This window comes from Apteryx mantelli, chromosome Z (assembly GCF_036417845.1).
Source record: "Apteryx mantelli isolate bAptMan1 chromosome Z, bAptMan1.hap1, whole genome shotgun sequence".
NCBI classification, from domain to species: Eukaryota; Metazoa; Chordata; class Aves; order Apterygiformes; family Apterygidae; genus Apteryx; species Apteryx mantelli.
This window is the reverse complement of record NC_090020.1, coordinates 40,326,420-40,345,782: the sequence shown is the minus strand read 5'-3', so window position 1 is coordinate 40,345,782 and position 19,363 is coordinate 40,326,420. Positions and strand designations below refer to the sequence as shown.

At 35.4% G+C, this 19,363-nt stretch overlaps 1 protein-coding gene across 13 annotated transcripts in view; it reads left to right on the top strand.

Annotated features, from left to right (window-relative positions):
• CSNK1G3 (casein kinase 1 gamma 3) overlaps positions 1-19,363 on the top strand; it is an 80,399-nt gene that overhangs the window by 16,271 nt on the left and 44,765 nt on the right. For 12 of the 13 annotated variants that reach the window (XR_010886805.1, XR_010886806.1, XM_067315189.1 and 9 more), the window contains exons 1-2: positions 7,932-8,339; positions 12,798-12,838. The exons of the other annotated variant lie outside the window; for it this stretch is intronic. Coding sequence is in view for 10 of the 12 variants with exons in the window: in XM_067315189.1 (XP_067171290.1) it covers positions 8,162-8,339; positions 12,798-12,838 (219 nt within the window). In the remaining 2 variants the exon portion in view is untranslated. Of the gene's footprint in view, positions 1-7,931; positions 8,340-12,797; positions 12,839-19,363 lie in introns of those variants that run through there. 13 annotated transcript variants of the gene reach the window in all.

Sequence of the window (19,363 nt, the reverse complement as noted above, 5' to 3'; positions counted from 1 at the left end):
ATCAGATAAAACCTCTTTTAGCTAATGGCAGTTCTGCATCTTAAGTGCTTCCTTCCTGGTCTTCCAGTTTCATTTCACTGTTTATCTTCAATCTATATGAACTGAAGATCTAATTTCTAATTAAGATCTAGTTTCTTTTCCTACTATGTAATAGCATTCTGACTTTTTTCTTAGCTTCCTTTGCCCTCTCTTTCTCTTCATACTTCCACATAAATAGTCATTTCAATTCTGTGACATTGCTTTGTTAAGTTGGCTTTCATTGAGTGTTTGCCCTTGTACTGTTACTTAATATTTTTTGAGCACATCCTAGCTGTATTTCCTGCTGTCTGGCTGAAACTTATTGGTCACGTTATTTATGCCTTATGTTTTTTTATAAGCAGATTGCTCATTTATGAGAATAATGAAAATGGAACAGAAAAGCAAACTGGGAACTGGAGAAGAGGCAGGTGCACTGTATGGGCAGAGTACACGTAAAGAGAATGTATACCATTTAACTTAATGTAGCAAGAAAAAATATACAAATAATTTAGAGCACTTATACTGTATATGTTTTTCTTTGCCTTAGTTGATATGTGCTTTTGCATGGTGTCTGACTTCTGAATCTTAAATTATCTTGAGTCTTTGAACAAGCTAATCAGCTGGCTCCTACTTAACTTTTTAAGAAAACTAATGCTATTAACCCTTAATATGTACTTTACTTGAATTCTGTATCAGAAGTATTAGAATGCCCAAGTTGATTGCAAATGCTACATACATCTCTTTGCCTTATAGTGTTTTCCTTCTAAAATGTGAGCATTATGGTGAAGAAAACATATTGCTGTGAACAATATAACTTTCATGGGTAAGTGTAATGAAAAAAACCCAACCAAACAAAAGCACGAATGCCTTTTATATTTCTAAGACAAGTATTTCATAATGTTATACAGCAACTTGTGTGCAGTAAAGTTCTAAATGCTCTGTTTATGTCGACTTAGGTGCAGATTATTTTATTAGGAAATGTTGTAAGAGAATGCTTGTATCCTGGAGAAACTGATAGGAATATTTGTCTTCCTTCTAACATGTAATATATTAAAAATGTACAAGGCTTCCCATGTTCCTTTAGCAGGAATCTGACAGAAGGTACTCAGTTCAGTTTATTTAAATAAGCGCACCTGTAATGTAACTGTAATAGCTGTTAATTCAAAGCAGAAAAGGCAAGCACATAAATTGGCATATAATAGATTCATCTCTGAAAACTAAAATGTTTGTGTAAATGTATTGTCTTCATGAATTATTTCTGTATGTTTCAGTAAAACACTCCCTAAACCATTGCTTAATCATCATGGAAGAGTATTTTAACCTTTTTAGGAACACATTCAGTAATGTTTTTTCATGATATACTCTGTTTTGTTTCTTTTTATTAGTGTTTTTTCTTGCTTTGTGATTTGCTGTCAAAATGTTAGTACTAGTTACAAAAATGACTATTGGATAAATGCTCAAGCTTATCTGTATCCTTTGAACACAGTGTAACTTATCTTTTTGATTGTATTCTAATTTTTAAGGTGATGTCTGGCTAACATCTTTTTGTGGCTCTGTGTGGATATGAAAGTTTCAGAAGTAATAGTTTCTTAAATTGAAAACTTCATGCTAGGCTATTTGTACTGGAATTGCTTGCTTCTTTAAAGTTACTCACCTGTACTCACCAAACGCTCAGTGTTTGGAATTTCACAAATTTGAAAGATATGAATTGCTTTTGTAAGGCAGAGACAAGAAATGGAATTAATTTCTAATAAATGCTGAAGTACTAAGTTCAACCCCTTAACTTGGCTATCATCCAGAAAAGGGGTGGAGGTAGTTGTGACATGAGTAAAGAAACAGGCCACAGTGTGACCTGAGCAGGGAATAAAAACCGCTTATATGCAGTTTGGAAACTATATGAATACTGAAAAGGACCATTTAAAAGAACTCTCTTGAATTCCTTCAAGTAGAAAACTCCATTATACTCCCTACAAAGAAGATATAAGGAACAACCCTGGATCAATAGGGTGGCAGAGCCTTATGATGTGTAGCATATTGCCAATCTCTTCTCTTACTACTTTGCATTCCTTTGGTCTTGGTCTTTCTCCCCTTAGTGCCTTTCTAGGTGATGCATTGCATCAGTTACAAGGCATTTTTTTCTGAAAACAACAAAATAAAGTTTCAAGAACTGTGTTTGTGAGGAACATCCTTGCTTGTTGTAGGATATCACTCAAACTTAGATGTAATTTGTGAAAATAATGTTTTGATTGCTCATTGGAGAGTCTGTATAAATTAAACTCTTTTTACCAGGTAGGATGGCATGGATTTGGGGTGCATGTTTTCATTTTCCATAATTATTATTATTAATTTTTGTAAATGCACAAGAAATAGTAAATACTACTTTAAGAATATTTTCTTCTCTTAGACTGGAGAATCTTGTTTTGTGGCACGCTTAGAAGTGAGATCCTAAAACACTAGCTCTCTTGTTCATTTTAAAGTTAGCTGACGCTTCTTGTAGGATAAGTCCTGTCAGATTTTCTGAAGTCTTGGGACAATATAAATAGCTGTAAGATGTGTCTTAAGATATATTATCCAATTAATATTGGCTATTCTGTTCCCCCTGTATCTTTATTTGCAGAAGATAACATTGTGTAAATATATTTATAAATGTTTGTTTTTGAAACTAATTATAGCTGTCAACTACTGTGAATTCAATTGCAGAGTAAAAAGCAGAATTAAATATTGGCAGTAGTTTCTTTAATGCGATTCTAAATTGGCTGTGTTTCAATTTATAAAGCAACTTGTGTATCAAATGCTTACAAAGAACATGTGATTTGATAATTGTTTAGGTGTGCAGTGTTATGTTAAAACACTGTGAGGCTGTATATATAAAAGCAATCAGGAAAATCTTGTCTTGATAAAGATTGTATTAGTATAACTGAGTTGAAAGTCAGTTATTAGTACCTCTATTAGATAACATCTAAAATATTAGACTCTTCAATTTGTGGAAAAATTTATTCAGGTATGCAGATATAATGTTTTAAATGAAGAGTCTAACCTTATTATAAGTCTCCATCTCTGATGACTTAATACTATTTAGAAATTATAAGTATACTATGTGCTTGTCTCACATGCTTAAGTGCAAATCTTGCATTAATGCATTTATAAATGGAAGTCTTGAATAGAAAGTTAGCATAGCATACCATTTGAAGGCATGCCTAACTGGATCAGAGCAGGACATAAGGTGAATCAACTTCAAAAACTAGCAGACTTAAATACAGCATTTAAACAGTCTAGAAACTTCATAAACTGAATATTTACAGTATAACTACAGATATCTTGGAAGAAACTCACTGAACCTGAAAATTTTATTTATGTATTTTCAAATAGGATATTTTGTCTCTATGAATTTAAGAGCTTCAGTTTGGTGTAATCTGTACTCAGGCTGTTTTTACGCTGCTGTGCTATGGGCTAGGTATGCATTAACAGAAATTGAGCTAGCTTCTGTCATGTGCAGTGAATAAAAATATTAAAGTTGAAAAGCAGAGTTTTCTCTTGGTTCTGTTTTAGCTTTATGAATATGTATGAATACTTAAAAGAATCCTTATTTAGGTATTCATTTAATGCTTATTTATAAAGTTACATAGAAGATAGTTTAAAATAAAGTTGAGGTTGTATAATAAGGGATTAAAGAGAGGCAGAATAAAGGAGCCAGGAGCTTGCTATCCTTAACTAAGATACCAGCATTTGGAGAGGTGTATACATAGCATAAGTGTATTATTTTAATGGAGATGAGTGATATGATAGGACACCCAGGCAGATGGTGCTTTATGGCATATATACTTAACTTTGTTATAGTAAACTACACAGAAGATTGAAAGACTTTTAAATTAAAAGCCAGGAGAATGTTATTTGAATGAAAGCTAAACTTAAGCAGGGAGCTAAAGTCTAGGAAAAACAGAACAAAAATAAGGATGTTTGTGCATGGCAGCCCTTACTCGCTGTTTCCTGTTGTAGATGAGCCTCTGCTTCTAGGCAATCTTGTGACTGAGTGTCAGCAAATCCTGTCCTGTCTTTTCTGGTTTCTAGGGACTTCTTTGCCCTCTTCATTAGTTTCTTAGGCTGTGCATGAGTGGCAGGCCATTTACAAAGGTCTCTGGATCTTCACTTGAATATGCTCGGTAGTTCACTTGCCTTACAGGAGCTCTGCCTGGCACAACTCTCTTAAAAGAGCACAATTGTGAACAGAAAAATAAAGCAAATGCCATCTGTCACAGATAGGAGTAGCAGGTTACCGTGTTCTGTGCCAAGTATCTCATTCCCTTCTAGAATTCATCCAGGGCTGTTCACATATTCCAGAACTGTGGAAGAAAAATGAAATTTGGGGCACTGAGTTGCATTGCAGGCCATGATCTTTTATAGATGCAGAATCTTGTGTTTGTCCTCCCACCATATTAGTCATCTTCAGTTTGAGATGGAGGGATTCAGATGGAGAGAAAACAGGAGTGGCAGTGTTCTCTCTCTTCCCTCTGAGTCCTGTTTTAACACTTACCATTTTTGTCCCTTTCTTCCTGGACTTTCCCTTTCTCCTTGTTCCAGTGGCATCTTTCCCTGTTACCTTCAAGCTTTTGTCCTCCCTCTACGATTGAATTGGACGTCTCTAGCACAGTGCTTGGGTTTTCAGCAGAGTCTGTTAAGAACAAGACTGTCATTTTCTTGCTGTCCTTTGAATTTCAGCCTCTGACAACAGGAAGTCTCATTTGTAGGGAGAATAGATATCTACAACAGCTGGAGTTGTTGGAGACTGTTTAACATCATCAAATCTTTTTGTATATGCAGAATGTATTTTTCCCTTTGGGACCTGTAACTTTGTGTGGTTCTACAGTGAAGGCACAAGGCAGTGCCTCCTATTGCGCTTTAGAGTTTGGAGGTTCAGAGGAACATGTTAGTCTGTTTCAAAGAACAGTTTTCTAGATCAGTTTTTCAAATAAGGACATAACACTTTTGTTTTCAAAAATAATTTTGATTGAAATATGCCATCATTTTTCTCTCTCCATCTTCTGAGTTTCAAAAAAGTCTGAGACAGTCAGCAGGTATGGACAACAGTGTGTCTTATGTGGATGACCATTTGTAAACTATGGTCTTGCTAATGGCTCCCTGGCGACCTTCAAGACTGAAATCTAGAAGCTAAGACTAATTCTAGGCATTGCTGTTAGTGTTTGGTTATGTGTGGGGTGGGCTTAGTTGTGGTTTGGACTTTGCAAATTAAAGCTCTTCCTATGATTATAGATGGATTAAAGTTATTACTTGTGCAAATTAATTTCTCACTGGTAAAGCTTCAGCATCTTGGAAACTACTTAATAGGCTTCATCTGGACAAGCATGCACACAGAGCAGCTAGCGTGCTCTGTGTAAATACTTACTCATCTGTCCTTGAGCTCCCAGCTTGGCTTCTTGGTTGGTGCTGTTTTAGTGTTACATGAGCTGAAACAGCATGAGATTGGGAGCTTTTCCAGTGATGATGGACCTTCTTTGGCTCACAGCTGCTTTCTTAATCACCATTGTCTTAGTACTGCTATTGAATCTCTGCCCTTTGTCCTCGTCTTGCTGCTTGTTATTCCATGCTTCTGACACATCATCACTTACTTTTCATCACCCTGACTGTGCCTGTTATAGCAAAGTTTTCTGCTCTATTAGCAAGACTACATGCTGTGCCCAGGTGATACTTAAACAGGCAAAGGCAAAATGGGGAATCTGAAGTAGATAACAAACTTCAGAACTATTTTGACTTTCTGAAGTGAAGTTGTGATGTATTAGAGGAATTCAGTTTAAATAGTTTAATATATAATTACTTGCTGTATATGTTAACAAGTCTTCTACAACTTACCATTTAGCTAGGAATCCTATTTACTCTGAAATCAGATTTGACTCTCTTCAGATTTGTCTACATGCCCAGTCCCTTCTAGTGTTCTGTTGTGGAACCCATTGATATGAACTGTTAGTGCCTCCCTGGCTTTTCACTGTTCCAAGGTCTGTCTCTCTGCTCTTTGCAATATGAACATTTTGGTATGTGCAACATAGTGCCAGGAAGTTGAGCCTTCCCCCTGCTACTGAGATTACCAAGGCATCAGCTATGGTGGCTTTTACTTTTTGGTGCTGGCAGTACTATGCATAGCTTTTATTTGCTATGGAGGCTGCATATTAGCACTTTGAAGTCTAGAATTGTTTACCTCGATATTTCTCATTGGAGAAACTGAGACTTGGAACGTAAGTATTTTTTCTTTGGTACTTAATACATTGTTATGCATGTCTACTGCTTCAAATGTGCTGACCTTCTAAGTAATAAATGTTGCCCTTGAAATCCTACCTCAGTGCATTCCACTCCTAGTTTTCTTATTTCTTCCCTAGCTTGTGTAGCTCAGTGGGTGAAGGAAATTACCTGTCACTTCCCACTGAGTCTGTTCCTCTGAGATCCATAATTTGAAAAGTGCCTTTACGATATCCAGTGGTGCTTGAACTTGTAAGAGTATGCTGTAACCAAATATACTGGTGTTTTCCCCTCTTAAATGCTTCTGTCTGTACCATACCACTACTCAATACTGTAAGCATTTATCCTTTTCCCTTGCATTAAACAGTTCTAGTTGGACTGGAGCCTGCATTTGCTTTCTTTCATTGGTCTCAAAACAAGTCTTTCACTTCCCTCCCCTTGACATTAAAGTGATCGTGTTTCTTTGCAAAATAAACTTCTATGTGCTTCATAATTCAGCTGGTAGGTTAGTCAGCTGTTGATTAGTGTTTTTCAAATATCATCTACTTAAGACCATGCCATGAATAATCCATGATTCAGCAGATGCAACTAGTAAGGTGGTGGTTCATATTCTTTTGCTGTATTTTTCTCTACTGGCTCTTTGACTTTTTAATAAGCTATGATGTGTATGATTTTTATTTTTGAGAATTAGGTTTAAAAAAAGCTCCTGATGACTGACTTTAGGCTACATAAATAACATTTTGAAGCACAGTTTTTTTTTCTAGAGGATGTTTTCTTTGACTACCTTGTATTCCCAACATTCAAAGTAGGCTACACTTCAGTGAATGTAGCAAAATAGTTTTGAACAAATATTTAACTCTCCTTAAAAGTTGTTGCTATGTAGTAGGCAATTATCTGAATTTTGGGCTTTTTTTGCATCACTGTTGTCAAACAGAAAACAATAACCACTATTCTTATTATGGCCCAGATAAAAAATAAAAGCTTTCTTGTGTTTCTTTATTGCAGTAGTAAGCTAACATTATGTTCTTGCTAAAATCCCTGTTGGGATGAGTGTCAAGGCAGTGAAATAAAGGAGGGGAAACAAATGTATGATCTAATTAAATGGGAGGGGCAGAATTGCTGTGGTAAGTAAATAGATCTTATTTTCAAACTCAGGAGTTACTAAAAAGTGCAGTGTCCTTATCATTGAATTAATAAATCATGCGTCTCAGAAATTGTAATTAAGAAAGAGGTAATGCAAACATTTTAAGTTTGAATATCATTCAGTGTTATTTAAGTATTTCCTTTAGTAGATAGACAGATACTACTTTGAAAAAAGTAGAAATTAAATGCTTTCTCTTGCAAAGCTGGCATAAGCTGCAATGACTGTTTAAATAGCAATGTTAAGTGTATTCACTGGGTCAGAAAGTGTTTTTTCCAAAGAAAAGCCCCTATAAAACTGTTATATTCAGCATTGATTTTTTTTAGCTCACTTCAAAGCTGCACCAGTGTCTGTTGCAGTTGTGCTATAATCAGAGGATTTAACCTTACAGTAGTGCTGTTCATGGAGGGCCTATAAAGCAAATATCATTAGTTATATTTTAATTGTATAACTTTAGTTGAAGAGAGGTAATTCTCTACAAGAATCTTACTGCATTGAGTAACTTTGTTTTTCATTTTCAGAGTTCCCGTAGACCCTAGTAAATTCTGCTGGTAGGATATATTCTGGAGATTTACTACAGAAACTATCAAGGAAAAATATTTTGTGAATGGGATGAATACGCCATTGTTGACTGCTAACTGACAGAAACCAGCTGGGCACTTCACTAGTGATGTTTTCATTTTCACATTGCCGAATTTGAGTTTGCTTATACTGATTTAAAAAGAAGAAATCAAAGTGGAGTACCGTAAGCTTGATATGGATAGTAAAAAAAAAGACAAGGACAAACCAGATGAAAGAATGTCACGGCCTAGTGGGAGATCAGGCCACAATCCACGAGGATCTGGTTCTTCAAATTCTGGAGTGTTAATGGTTGGACCTAACTTCAGAGTTGGCAAAAAGATTGGATGTGGTAATTTTGGAGAACTACGGTTAGGTAAGATCTCTATTTCTTTGTTTTGGTTTACATTATTCAAAGCATGCATGCAGACTAGGAATGAACATGTCTGAACAGACCGTTACAGCTCTTTAAACTACTTTCAGATATGTTAAATTTGCCTTACAACTCCACCGTATGTTAATAAGGGTGTATGTAGTAAGAGACTTTCTAGGACTAATAATACTTCATACCTAATTGCTATTCTGAATTTAGTCAGTTGTCTCTAAGATGCTGGAAATGCCTTCATGGTTACTGTGTTTTGCTGTATCTCCTGACCTCCTAAAACAATTCTGATTTTTGGGGCTAAATTTGTAAAACAGCCTCCTTCCATACTTCTAGCATAAATACTGTATTCTTGGAGATTTCTGGGAGACAGCAGAGAGCACAGCGTCTGCAGTGGGCACGCCAGAACTGCAGCAAACTCTTGGTTTCCTTGGTCATCATTAGCAGTATGGCAAAGCTGAACAGGAAACTGCTTACTGTTGGTTAGGCACTAAAGATTCATCTGTAGAAAACTTTGGAGGTGGGGGTAATGCTGTAAGTTAGCTCTCTCCTCACCAAGTCTTAAATGGATGAAGACAAAATGGTGGAGAGGGGCAAGGACTAAGGAAGGACCTGTGGAGTTTTGAAGAATTTCTGGGCCAAAGTGTGTGTGTGTGTTTTTTTGTTTTTTTTTTTTTTTTTCTCCTGTTAGGATAGACACAGTGTATAAAATAGGTGTGTGCTTTTGGAAGAGTTCATATTAATTTAGTTTTTTGGGGCTTAATTTCCATGATGGCAGCATGGTTAGCCAAGGCTTTTAAGATCTGGGAATTCTGTATGCGTTAGCAAACAGAGCTCAACATTTAATGCCAAGAATTTATTCCAGTATTCCTGGAAGGCTTGAGTTAATGCTCTGCTTCAAGGTTTAGAGAGGCGTGTTGAAAAGCAGGGTATTTGAGTAGGGTGGGCTGTGTAGAGGTAGCTATTGTGTTTCTGTTCATGTTTCATTTCTCTGGTAGAACAACTTCTCATTGTCCTGCAGAGAGACAATATAACATGGTTTTAGTATTGCATTTTCTGTGGCCGTTATATCTGATATGAGTCAGAAGTGTAAACAAGCGCAGCATGAATGTTTTTGGACTCTTTACTGAAGAAACTATTTAACACAGTCTCAATAAGAGGTGTTCTAATTATTTGTAAGAATAATGAAGCAAGATTGATACATTTTGACTTTTGAAGTTAGATATGTGCCTTTGCAGTTTACAAGTTATGCAGTTCTGTTTTCAGATCTTCAACTTTCCTAAACTGACCTTGAATGTTTTTCTTTTAAAGCTCTATGTGAACTAAACCATACCAGTCTAATTACTATGTCACATTTAATACTATAGACAACTGTAAACTAATCAAGTTATTTCCAGGGTTTTTAGGAAGAAACTTTTTGCCTTGCCTGTATCTTGGATTGCTCACACCATATGGAGCTGATAATCTGATATTAATCTAAAATAGGTAATCTTATTTACTGGCAGCAGTTGAATACTAGAGTGAAATCATGTATTTCATTGAGAAACACTAATATAAAAGTGGCAAAGCTTTAAATCTGATAATACTGAAATAAAATTGGGTGAATAAGTAAAAGAAAAAAGGAGGAGAATAGCATACTGCCCTCCCAGCAGCCAAGGGCAGCAGGCTTTTTTCTTTCAACCTCTGCTGATTTTTTGCATATGTAATAGATATTTCAAGTACTAATTTACTATTGTATGTAGGATAAGATGTATAAATTACTGAAAGTAAAAGTTAGGATTGGTATTGCAGATTCTGATTTAAATATTTGGTATTTTTGCAGTTGTTACTACACTAGCAAGTAAATTAAAACAGACACCCCTCCTACAAAGATGTATGCAAGCACTTGTTTATGTACTTCTACAGAGCTGGGATATATTTTGAACATGTGTGTAAGGGTCCAGTCTTAAAGACTTAAAGGAGGAATAAAGTTAATAAAGAGCAGTGAAGTTATACTTCAGGAAATAAGAAATTTAATTACAATCCAGTAGCTGTTGTGGTTCTTTCACCTGAGAAAAGAATTGCCAGACTTCTATGTTGGCATATCATAGGAGATCAAATAGTAAATTTTCTGTATGTAGCGAATGGATATCTGTGTGCAACTAGCACATTTGCTTGCAAAGGGACTGTGTGCTAAATTGGTTTGAAGATTGAGCTGTTAATCTTAAGGCTGTCCTGGGTTAAAAGTTAGACAGACTGATGGGGTAATAAAAGAAAGCTTACACTGCTGCTGTATGTGCTGCATTACCTATTCTGTGGTTAGAGATCTCAACAGAGGTGTCAAATCTGCTGTCCTCTATATTTTAGAGACAGTTGTCTTGAATTCAGAGTTACAATGCCCCTTCTGATGGTGTTTTCAGAATGATAGGCCTGCCATTATGACATTATGACTGGATATTGAGTTTCATCACAGTAACTGGATTTATTAGCTACTGTAGTAGCTGCCTGTGATACCTAATAGATTCAAAGAGCAAGGCCCATGCAAAAATTTCTTTTTAAAGTCTACAGATCCTAATAGTGCGCAAAAACACAGAAGTGGCTTCAGAGTATGTTTTTGGTCAAAAAACATAACTAAGATGGTTGCTAAATAAGAATTATTATTTAAGATGCCTGGAAATCTGCTCAAGTCCCTGGATAAATCTTGAAATTCTCTTAGTCAAACTAGACCGCACTGCCCATACCAACTTTCAGTCTATAGCCTTTGGGTAACTCCTCTTCCTTTTTGTAAAGCTGATCTTTTAACAAACAAGTGACTTTGATATTTTTTTTCTTCAGCTTTGCAAAAATAGTCTTTTTTTAATAGGGATTGGAGCTGAGATCAGTCTTTGACTATAAATGTAACATTTTGCTGGGAACCTTTTTATCTTAGTCCCATACTTTTCTTTTTCCATCTGATTTCTTTAAGAAAACTTTTGAACTAATCTGAATTTGGACCAGAGTAATATTAGAAATACAAATGATTGTCATTACAAGTAGTGCATGTTTTTCATTTCTTTGCAGCCTTCTGCAAAGGAGTTGAAAATGTTAAAAGTGACTACCTATTTTTTCGTTGGATATTTTTCAATTTTATACTTTTAAAGCTTGTTTAACATCTTAGTTGTCATAAGGATTTGAGGTAATGCTGGTTGAAGTACTCTTATTAGGCTGTATATCAGTGTTAAAATAGCAGATACAACTTCCAGAGATGTAAGCATTTAATTTAGTAATATTCTTGCTCTCTCTCCTAATGCTGAGTTTAGTGAATTACAAAACTGAGGGGGGAAAAAAATAGCTTTTACTAATTCTAAGTTGTGGTAGGATCTGACATTCCAATACCATAATATAATTTAACTCAATTTTGAATGGCTTGCAGTAATAAGTCTGAATATAGCAAGTCAATACACATTCCACTTGCAGTAATTTATCAATTTTTCAAGCTTTTTTAGGCTATCAAAATTTCTGTAAAATTGGTGAAATAGCCCAGGCTATATCTCAGTGAAGGGATAAACCAGTTCTTACGCTATTCAAGAATCAAGTTTTCTGTAAATTTAGGTATCACGCTATTAAAATCATGTTTTAAATCAGTACCAGAACATTTAGGGTCTTAGATCAAAAGTATTAACAAGAATTTATTGAGATTTAAATGATATTTTACTTGAACAGGGAACATGATCCCGCAGTACCAGAATCTGTCCTTTTTGTCACAACAGAGCGTGGATTTAATTGGCCTTTTCTTTTTTAACCTCTAGTCTTACATTAAAAAAAGTGCGTATATAAAGCTAATGTCTAACCAGAAACCTCAAGTATGCATAGTAATTGTTTCTGATGAAGACTTGTTTCATTTATCTTTTGTGTTTTAGTGATGTGGTTCTGTGTTCTAGTTAAAGCATTTTCAGGATATGTTGATATTAACTTAAGTGATTTTTTTTCTGAAGGCTTCTTGTCATATACTTAACATTAAAAAAAGCTCTGAAAACTTACTAAATTATTAGTACAACTTGAGTTGTACACACAGTAGATCATTTCTGTGTTTGATTGTGAACTATTAAAACAGTGAACTATATTAAAAGTTGACATAAAAATACAGCATGTTTTAGATTGTTTCAGTAATTCAGACCAAAAATGTTAAACTCTAAACCACAAACCAAGTCCTTAGACTTTCTGTTAATCTGACTAAACTACTGTTCATGTTTTACTTGCAAAGGTCATGTGTTACTTTAGCACAATTAAAGCACAACATAAATTGTTGGCAGAACTAGTCACAAGCCTAATTATTACTTCCCAGTAAGCTCTCTGGCAAGTAGTGGCTGAAGAAAGTGGTCATAAGTCTATTTTATATGGATAGTTTTTGGCAGAATAGATCTCCCACAGTTCTGTGCTTTTATAAACTGTCACTGCCAAAGTCTCACCTTCTTGTTTTTTTTCTTTTTTAAGGAAAAAATTTATACACAAATGAGTATGTGGCAATTAAGCTGGTAAGTTAATTTTTTTTTTGTTAAGATTGGGGGTGAAGAAATCATCAGACTTCCTTTCATATATAATGGTTTGATTTCCTTAATTGAAATCTTTAGTCTTGTGTATTTTCGACTGATTAGATGAAAGTAGTTAGTGGTAGACATAATTATATGCCTTGGCCATATTGAATAAAACCAGTGTTAAATGTTGTCACTGATCTCAGAAGTAAATTTACCTTTGTAAAGTCAATGATGGTTGACTGCTTCTTCAAGGATTGGTTGACTGCTTCTTAAAGGATATGCTCAGCAGTCTTACCTGGTAGATTCCTGTCTTTCAGCAAGTGGAAGAGAACAAAATTTAACATCAGACATCAATGACTACAAAAAAGCTCCAGAAATCCTGCAGAATACCTTCTTTCCAACACCTTTACTCCCTCCCCAAATTCAGTTTTTCATCTGTTATCATTGCTACTCACACTTCTGATTGTATAAGTGTGTTTTTACTTGCTAAGATTGGTAAAATGCTTCCTTACAAATGTACATAACTCACATAACTGCTAATATGACGTTGTTCTGCTCTTTCCAAATCTTTCTTTAGAATGATTTAGTTTACTTCATGTTGTACTTCTGGATGCCTCTTATGGAAATAGTCATTTACTTAGAACTTAACCAAAGTATACCAAGATGAAATTCAGTTCTGTAGGTTTTGTTTTTTGAAGGCTTTTTAGGACTTGCATAATTCTCTTGTTGCTGCAGTCAGACAATTTTTTTCATAGCATGCTATGGTAAATACTCTGGTTCCATAAAGTAGAAAGTAAACTCTGAAAATAGAGAAAGATATAGCTTAAGTCTAAAGATCTTTGCATATTTATATAATAAATGTCTCAAATATCTGTGTAAGTATCCAGTGGTTAGAAAAATAATTATTTCAGGTGTAGTTATAGATCTAAAAAATGCCCAAGTTACTCTTTGATACAGCAACAGTGGATGCGCTTCTAAGGGTTATTGTTTGTATGCTATATCTGATTTAAATTCACTTTAATGTATTGAACTTATTTTCTAAGTCTAGTAAAACTTGAAAATGTTCTGAAAATTCCTCTAGTTAAATGTTGTTTACTGAAAAGCACATTCAGTGATTTTTTTGAAGCACTAGTTAATGTAGAGCAAGAGAACTTTAAATTTGATTACTGGGTTTTGGTAAACCATTTTTTTCTGATTCTTTTTTGTGATATTAAACTCACTTTTTAAAAATTATAATGCATAAATTTAAATTACTAAGTTACTTCTATATTAACCCATTTCGCTTTTCAAAGATATCGTTCAGTGGCAAGCTTTACTATATTGGTTTCCAAATGACTCAGTCTCAAGTTTATTTAAAACTGTGCAAAAGGCTTTAACTATTATTGAATAACTTCTTTAGAAGTTACTAAAGATCTAGTGTAGTAGAGTGTGTCTGATTTCCTACTGCTGCTTAAAGGAATCTGAATATATAGTTACTTTTTGAGTTGTCCTCTTTTTCATATCAATGTGTCTTCATAATAATCAACAGCTAGAAGAATCAGTAAAAATACTTTTAGTTATTGGCAGGTAGCACTAGTGGCTTCCTTCCACATCGTTCTCAATTATTTTTCTTTCAGCTTTTTTGGAATTTTTTCTCACCATTGAAAGGGATTTGGATTGTAAGGTTTAGTCTTTCTGCTACAGGCAGCTGCATGAAACTGTGGGATTTGGTTTAATTTTGCTGTGTGGGTTTTCTTCTACTCCTATCAGACACTGTTCCACGACTTTTTGTGTTCTAATGGTTAGAAAGGTTGTGTTTGTTTGTGACTGGTATACCTTCCTTCCTCCTTGTTAAGGTTAGTCTAACATTAGGAGATGTTTTTCCCCCATGCCTGGCACTTACTCTGATAGCGTTTTGAAAGCAGTCATCAGTTCCTGTGCTCAGCCTTTTGTTTTGTTAGCCAAATGAGGCAAACTCATAATTTCTTCTTTATTCCAGTAATCCTGTGCCCCAGTTCCAGTTTGAGTTTTTTTCCTGAATGGGGTAACTAGAATTGTGTATTGCATTTTGATGAGCAGTAACCCTTGCCAGGTACAGTTACAAAAATACCTCTCCTAATTTATTCTTGAATCACACTTGCCCTTCTCATGGCACCATTCCACTGTTGACTTACTATTCCCTTGTAATCAGCTGGTAGAAGCATCTTTTTCCTCTTATGCAAGATGTTTTGTGCGTAAATGGTAACCATTTACCCTGGCACAGAAGGGTTGTGTGGGTTACTCCTGAAAGGATGAGTTTTAGTTGCTGCATTTGGAAGTCAACTTACAGGCATGTCTGTCACTACTGCTAACAGTAAATGGATTTTTTAACTGCTGTTTTGACTTTAGCTTTCCATTGTGTGGATCACTTCTTAATGTTTTCCCTCCTAGATAAGTGTGTGAAGTACTTTACTATGCATGATGCTTCGTATCTTAACTTTGGGAAGATAACTTTAGGAATTACTTCTCTAAGGAAAGATAGTTCAGACTTTTAATTTTGCTTTTATGACAGTCCTTGCACAGGTACACATTTTAAAGCATAAACTTTATATGTAAATGCATATCCTAGTAAAATGACTTCAGTTGCAGGGTTTTAACACTTCTGGCCTCTTTCAGTTTGTGTTTTGGGCAGGAATTTGTTTTAAAGGTCAGAATGGACTTTTTAAAACTAGAGTGAAAATGTTTACAGCAGGGTTTTGTCAGTTGTATGCCATCTGTATGTGTTCGTCTACCAATCTGAGAGTAAGTATACAGATTGGTATCTTGCGACTAGGTAGTTCTTCAGTAACTACCATTTGCTGCATCTGAACTGTACCTTTCCTGATAACCTCTTCGTTTATTGTCAGATTTAAGTTTCTTACTACATGTCCCTCTACTTTGCTTTTGCCTCATGTTTCCTACTCTGCTCTCCACTCTGTATCATGTTTCTTCCATTTCCCTTTGCCAAATTTCTTAGTTGCAGAAACTCATCTCCTTTACAGGATGTTTAACCACTAACCAAATTACTAAATATTACTGCTTGAGCTGCATCTGGGAATAACTATTTTTTTCTTTCTATCCTTGTATGAAAGAGCAAATTGAGGTAGTCACTGCTGTTTTTAATCTGTTTGGGGCGGAGAATGGGAGGTTGCAGTTGGTTCCAAGGCTAGAATTTTTCTTCCTTTTATGTTTTGAAGAATTACTGCTGTCCAGGATGACACCATTTCAGAACCTCTGTGTAGATGCATAGACCACACAAGCAGTAAATCCAGATCAAGTGCAACTCTGTTTTGTAGGCTGATCTTTTCCTTTTTACAAAACCTGTATATTTTATAGAAATTTTTCTTGGAAATAATTTGTTTGCTCATTATCCTTAAAGAGACTAGGAAGCAGAGATAGAAGATTACTGAGTAATAGTTCTCATTGGATTATTAAAACTAGGCAATTTGTAGCTGAATGTTTATATAGTGCTCTAGATCAACATCAGAGATCTTAAATTTCTAACCTTATGGTTAGAGCAAGTAAACTGCATCCATTGTTTTCTCAGAGTCTTTTAGAAGGAAGATGCCTTATCTTCCAAAAGTGTACAGTAGCTTACTCCATATCTTTGGAGCAAAAACAAAATTGCAATAAAGTGTCTTTATCTTATTTGAATATATAAGCATCCTACAAAAGAACAAGGGAAAACCTCAGCTGAAAGAACTTGAGTTAAGGAGCTGTTGTGTCTGTTTCTCGGGTAACTTGTGCTGAACAAGCTGCAGGCCAATTCTTTGGCAGCAAGAACGCAGCTGGAGCCCCAAGTCCCTCATTAAGAGGGAGAAATGCTCTTTTGCAGGGAAAAGGAACTACCTACTTTTTTATATAGCAGCTTTAAAGTAATTAGATTTGAATGTGAACTGTGTATTGAAGGTGGTTTGCAGAATACTGGAAATCATGGAATGGTCCTTTGAAGACCTGAGCTCTTAAGAAAATCAAAAATACACCTCATCTCTTGATAAGAGGATTAGGTGGCTTTAAAGTCCTTCAGGATTAACTTAAGTTTGAACAGTGCTCCAGTTCTGGGTTTCCAAACTTATCTTTAGATACTGAAGCATACTGAAACACTCATGAAAACAGGAGGAGTTCTTCTGGTTTCTTTTTTATCCTTAAACTTTTTTCAGACTTACTCATAAAAATGCAGTTTCAGTGCTGTATTCTTCACTTCTATGTTACAATGGAAGCTAGTGCTTATCAGATATTTGTCTTGATTTATCCTTATGTGTTCTACTTTTCTTATATATCAATAGTTCACTGCATGCTCCAGTGTGTATAGAAACAAAATAAATTGGCTATCAATACCTTATTGTGCTTTTCCTCTCAAGTTTCATCAAATGAAAGATTGTATTTGCTTTCTGTTTGAAGCAGAGTTACTGAACAGTTGAGGATGTACCTAACTCCCTTCCCCAGCCACCACCACAGTATATTCCAAAAATCCTACAACCAGTATATGGACTATAACTGCTATTATTACACTTTTTTTCACAATTAGGGGAGGGTGTAAAAGTAAAGTATTTAAAGTATCTTTTTTGCAAGGTATGTTTTTTCATTTTAGTCTTTGGCTGGTGTGCAGTTGTCAGGTTGACTTGTTTGACTTTTATGAACGTTTTCCTTCTGAAGGTCTATCAGAACTGTTTGCTGCTGAGCAAGCAGCATTCATTTGAAGATCTGTCTTGTAGGTGTGTAGGTCAAAAATCAGAATTTGTTTTCCCTAGGCAAATTCAGTTCTTTTCTGTCTACTTACTTTTAGTAATACACGGAAGCCATTTTCCCCCCTTTTAATGGAAACATCTCATAACACTGGTGATAAATTGATAATTTAGTATCAATTAAAGCAGAATTGTGTTACTGAAAGAACAAAATCAAACACAGTCCCCAAAAGCCAGTGTCTTGTGTTGGTAAACTCCACAAACATGAAGAATTTTATGAACTTCAGAGCCTAAAATATTTTCCTCTTAGCAGGCAGAGTTACAAGCAAAGCAGAATTAAAAGCTTTAATTAGAGAATGTATATATCATTGTATACTGTGTAACTGAGAGACTTTTATGATACTGCAGGCAAACTAGTAGCAAAATTTTTGTGCAGTTTCACAACTGGATAAAATCACTTGGTAACATGCTTCAAAGTGGGTTTATTAAAAACCTGTGAAAGCTGATTACTAAAAGCTGATATATTTTTTTTGTTTGTGTTGATATGCTTGGACCCATATTTACAGTGTTATTGAAGGAAAAGTAGTCTTTAATGCTTGACACTGCATTTCATGTGTTTTCCAGATTCTCTGTAAGTGGGAGTTTGTGGTGGGCCAGTTAGTCTTGCTTGACAATATGGTCATTTTGTTTTAGGAAGTTCTTGCTCAGGTTTTTGCAAAGAACTTAAAGTATTCAGCTAGGATGAATGCTCTGAAGCTTGGAAAGTGTGTATTTTCATTAATTTCTCCTCATTTTCTGTGGAAACTGTTAATGTGTCCATTTTTGCTTGTGTTCCTCAACTTTTGGTACCCTGCCAAAACCAAATGCACAAATGGACTGTGACAAGGACTTTGGCACTGGCAGCAGCAGCAATTTAAAACACCTGAATTAGATGGACTGGGAGGGAGGACTGGGTTTCTCATGATTGCACTTTGGTTTCTATGGCCTTGGATATGCCACTGCAGAATATAATAGAGGCTAAAGAACTCTTAGCTTCTGGAGAAGATGGTATGAGAAAGGAGATAAGAACCTTTCCCAAACTTTTCCTGGAAATTGCCATCTAGCAGTATATCCTCTTCGTTCATGGATAAATAGTTTGTATTAACACTTAGCTGTTACTAGCTACAGTCTTAGTAGCAGCCTATGCAAGAATAGTTAATATGCAGTTAATGTTCAAATGGCCACTAATGCATTGTAAGATGTTATATATTATAAAGCCAAGCATGACTTCAAAAAGGTGCTCTAGGAAGGTACTTAATGGTCTTATGATAAAGCACTATTTACTTTACAAAGTGAAATACTTGGAGTGTAGTTTTATGTTGCTGCTTTTTTCTTGTGTGTGAGTGCAGTCTTCAGTGATGATGTGGCCTTTTTTCTGAGACCAAGCCACATTTCTATGTAAGACATAGAACCAAGATTTCATTAACTTATATAATTTATCTCAGGAATAGAAAGATTTCAGTTGGAAAATTATTTTGGTGCTTTTTTAGGTGTCATACATGTAGTTTGGAATTGTGTGACTTAATCTCTATAAGCTATTACTGTTTGGAGGGATTTGGTATTTTTTGTCACAAACCAGCTGTAAAACTGTTGCTGAAGGTGCATCTAGCACATGTACCAGAGGTGTAGACAGTCTTTTTGATTTGTTGAGCTGCACACCAACACTCCCTTTTGAAGGCTGCAAGATGTACATCAACCACATGCTTTGGAGAGCAAAGAGGAGGGACAGGTTAGCTCAGGTGGAAGAAATTTATTGTGGGTGGGGTCTGGATTGGGTTTGCAAGTTGGGCCCTGAGATGATGGA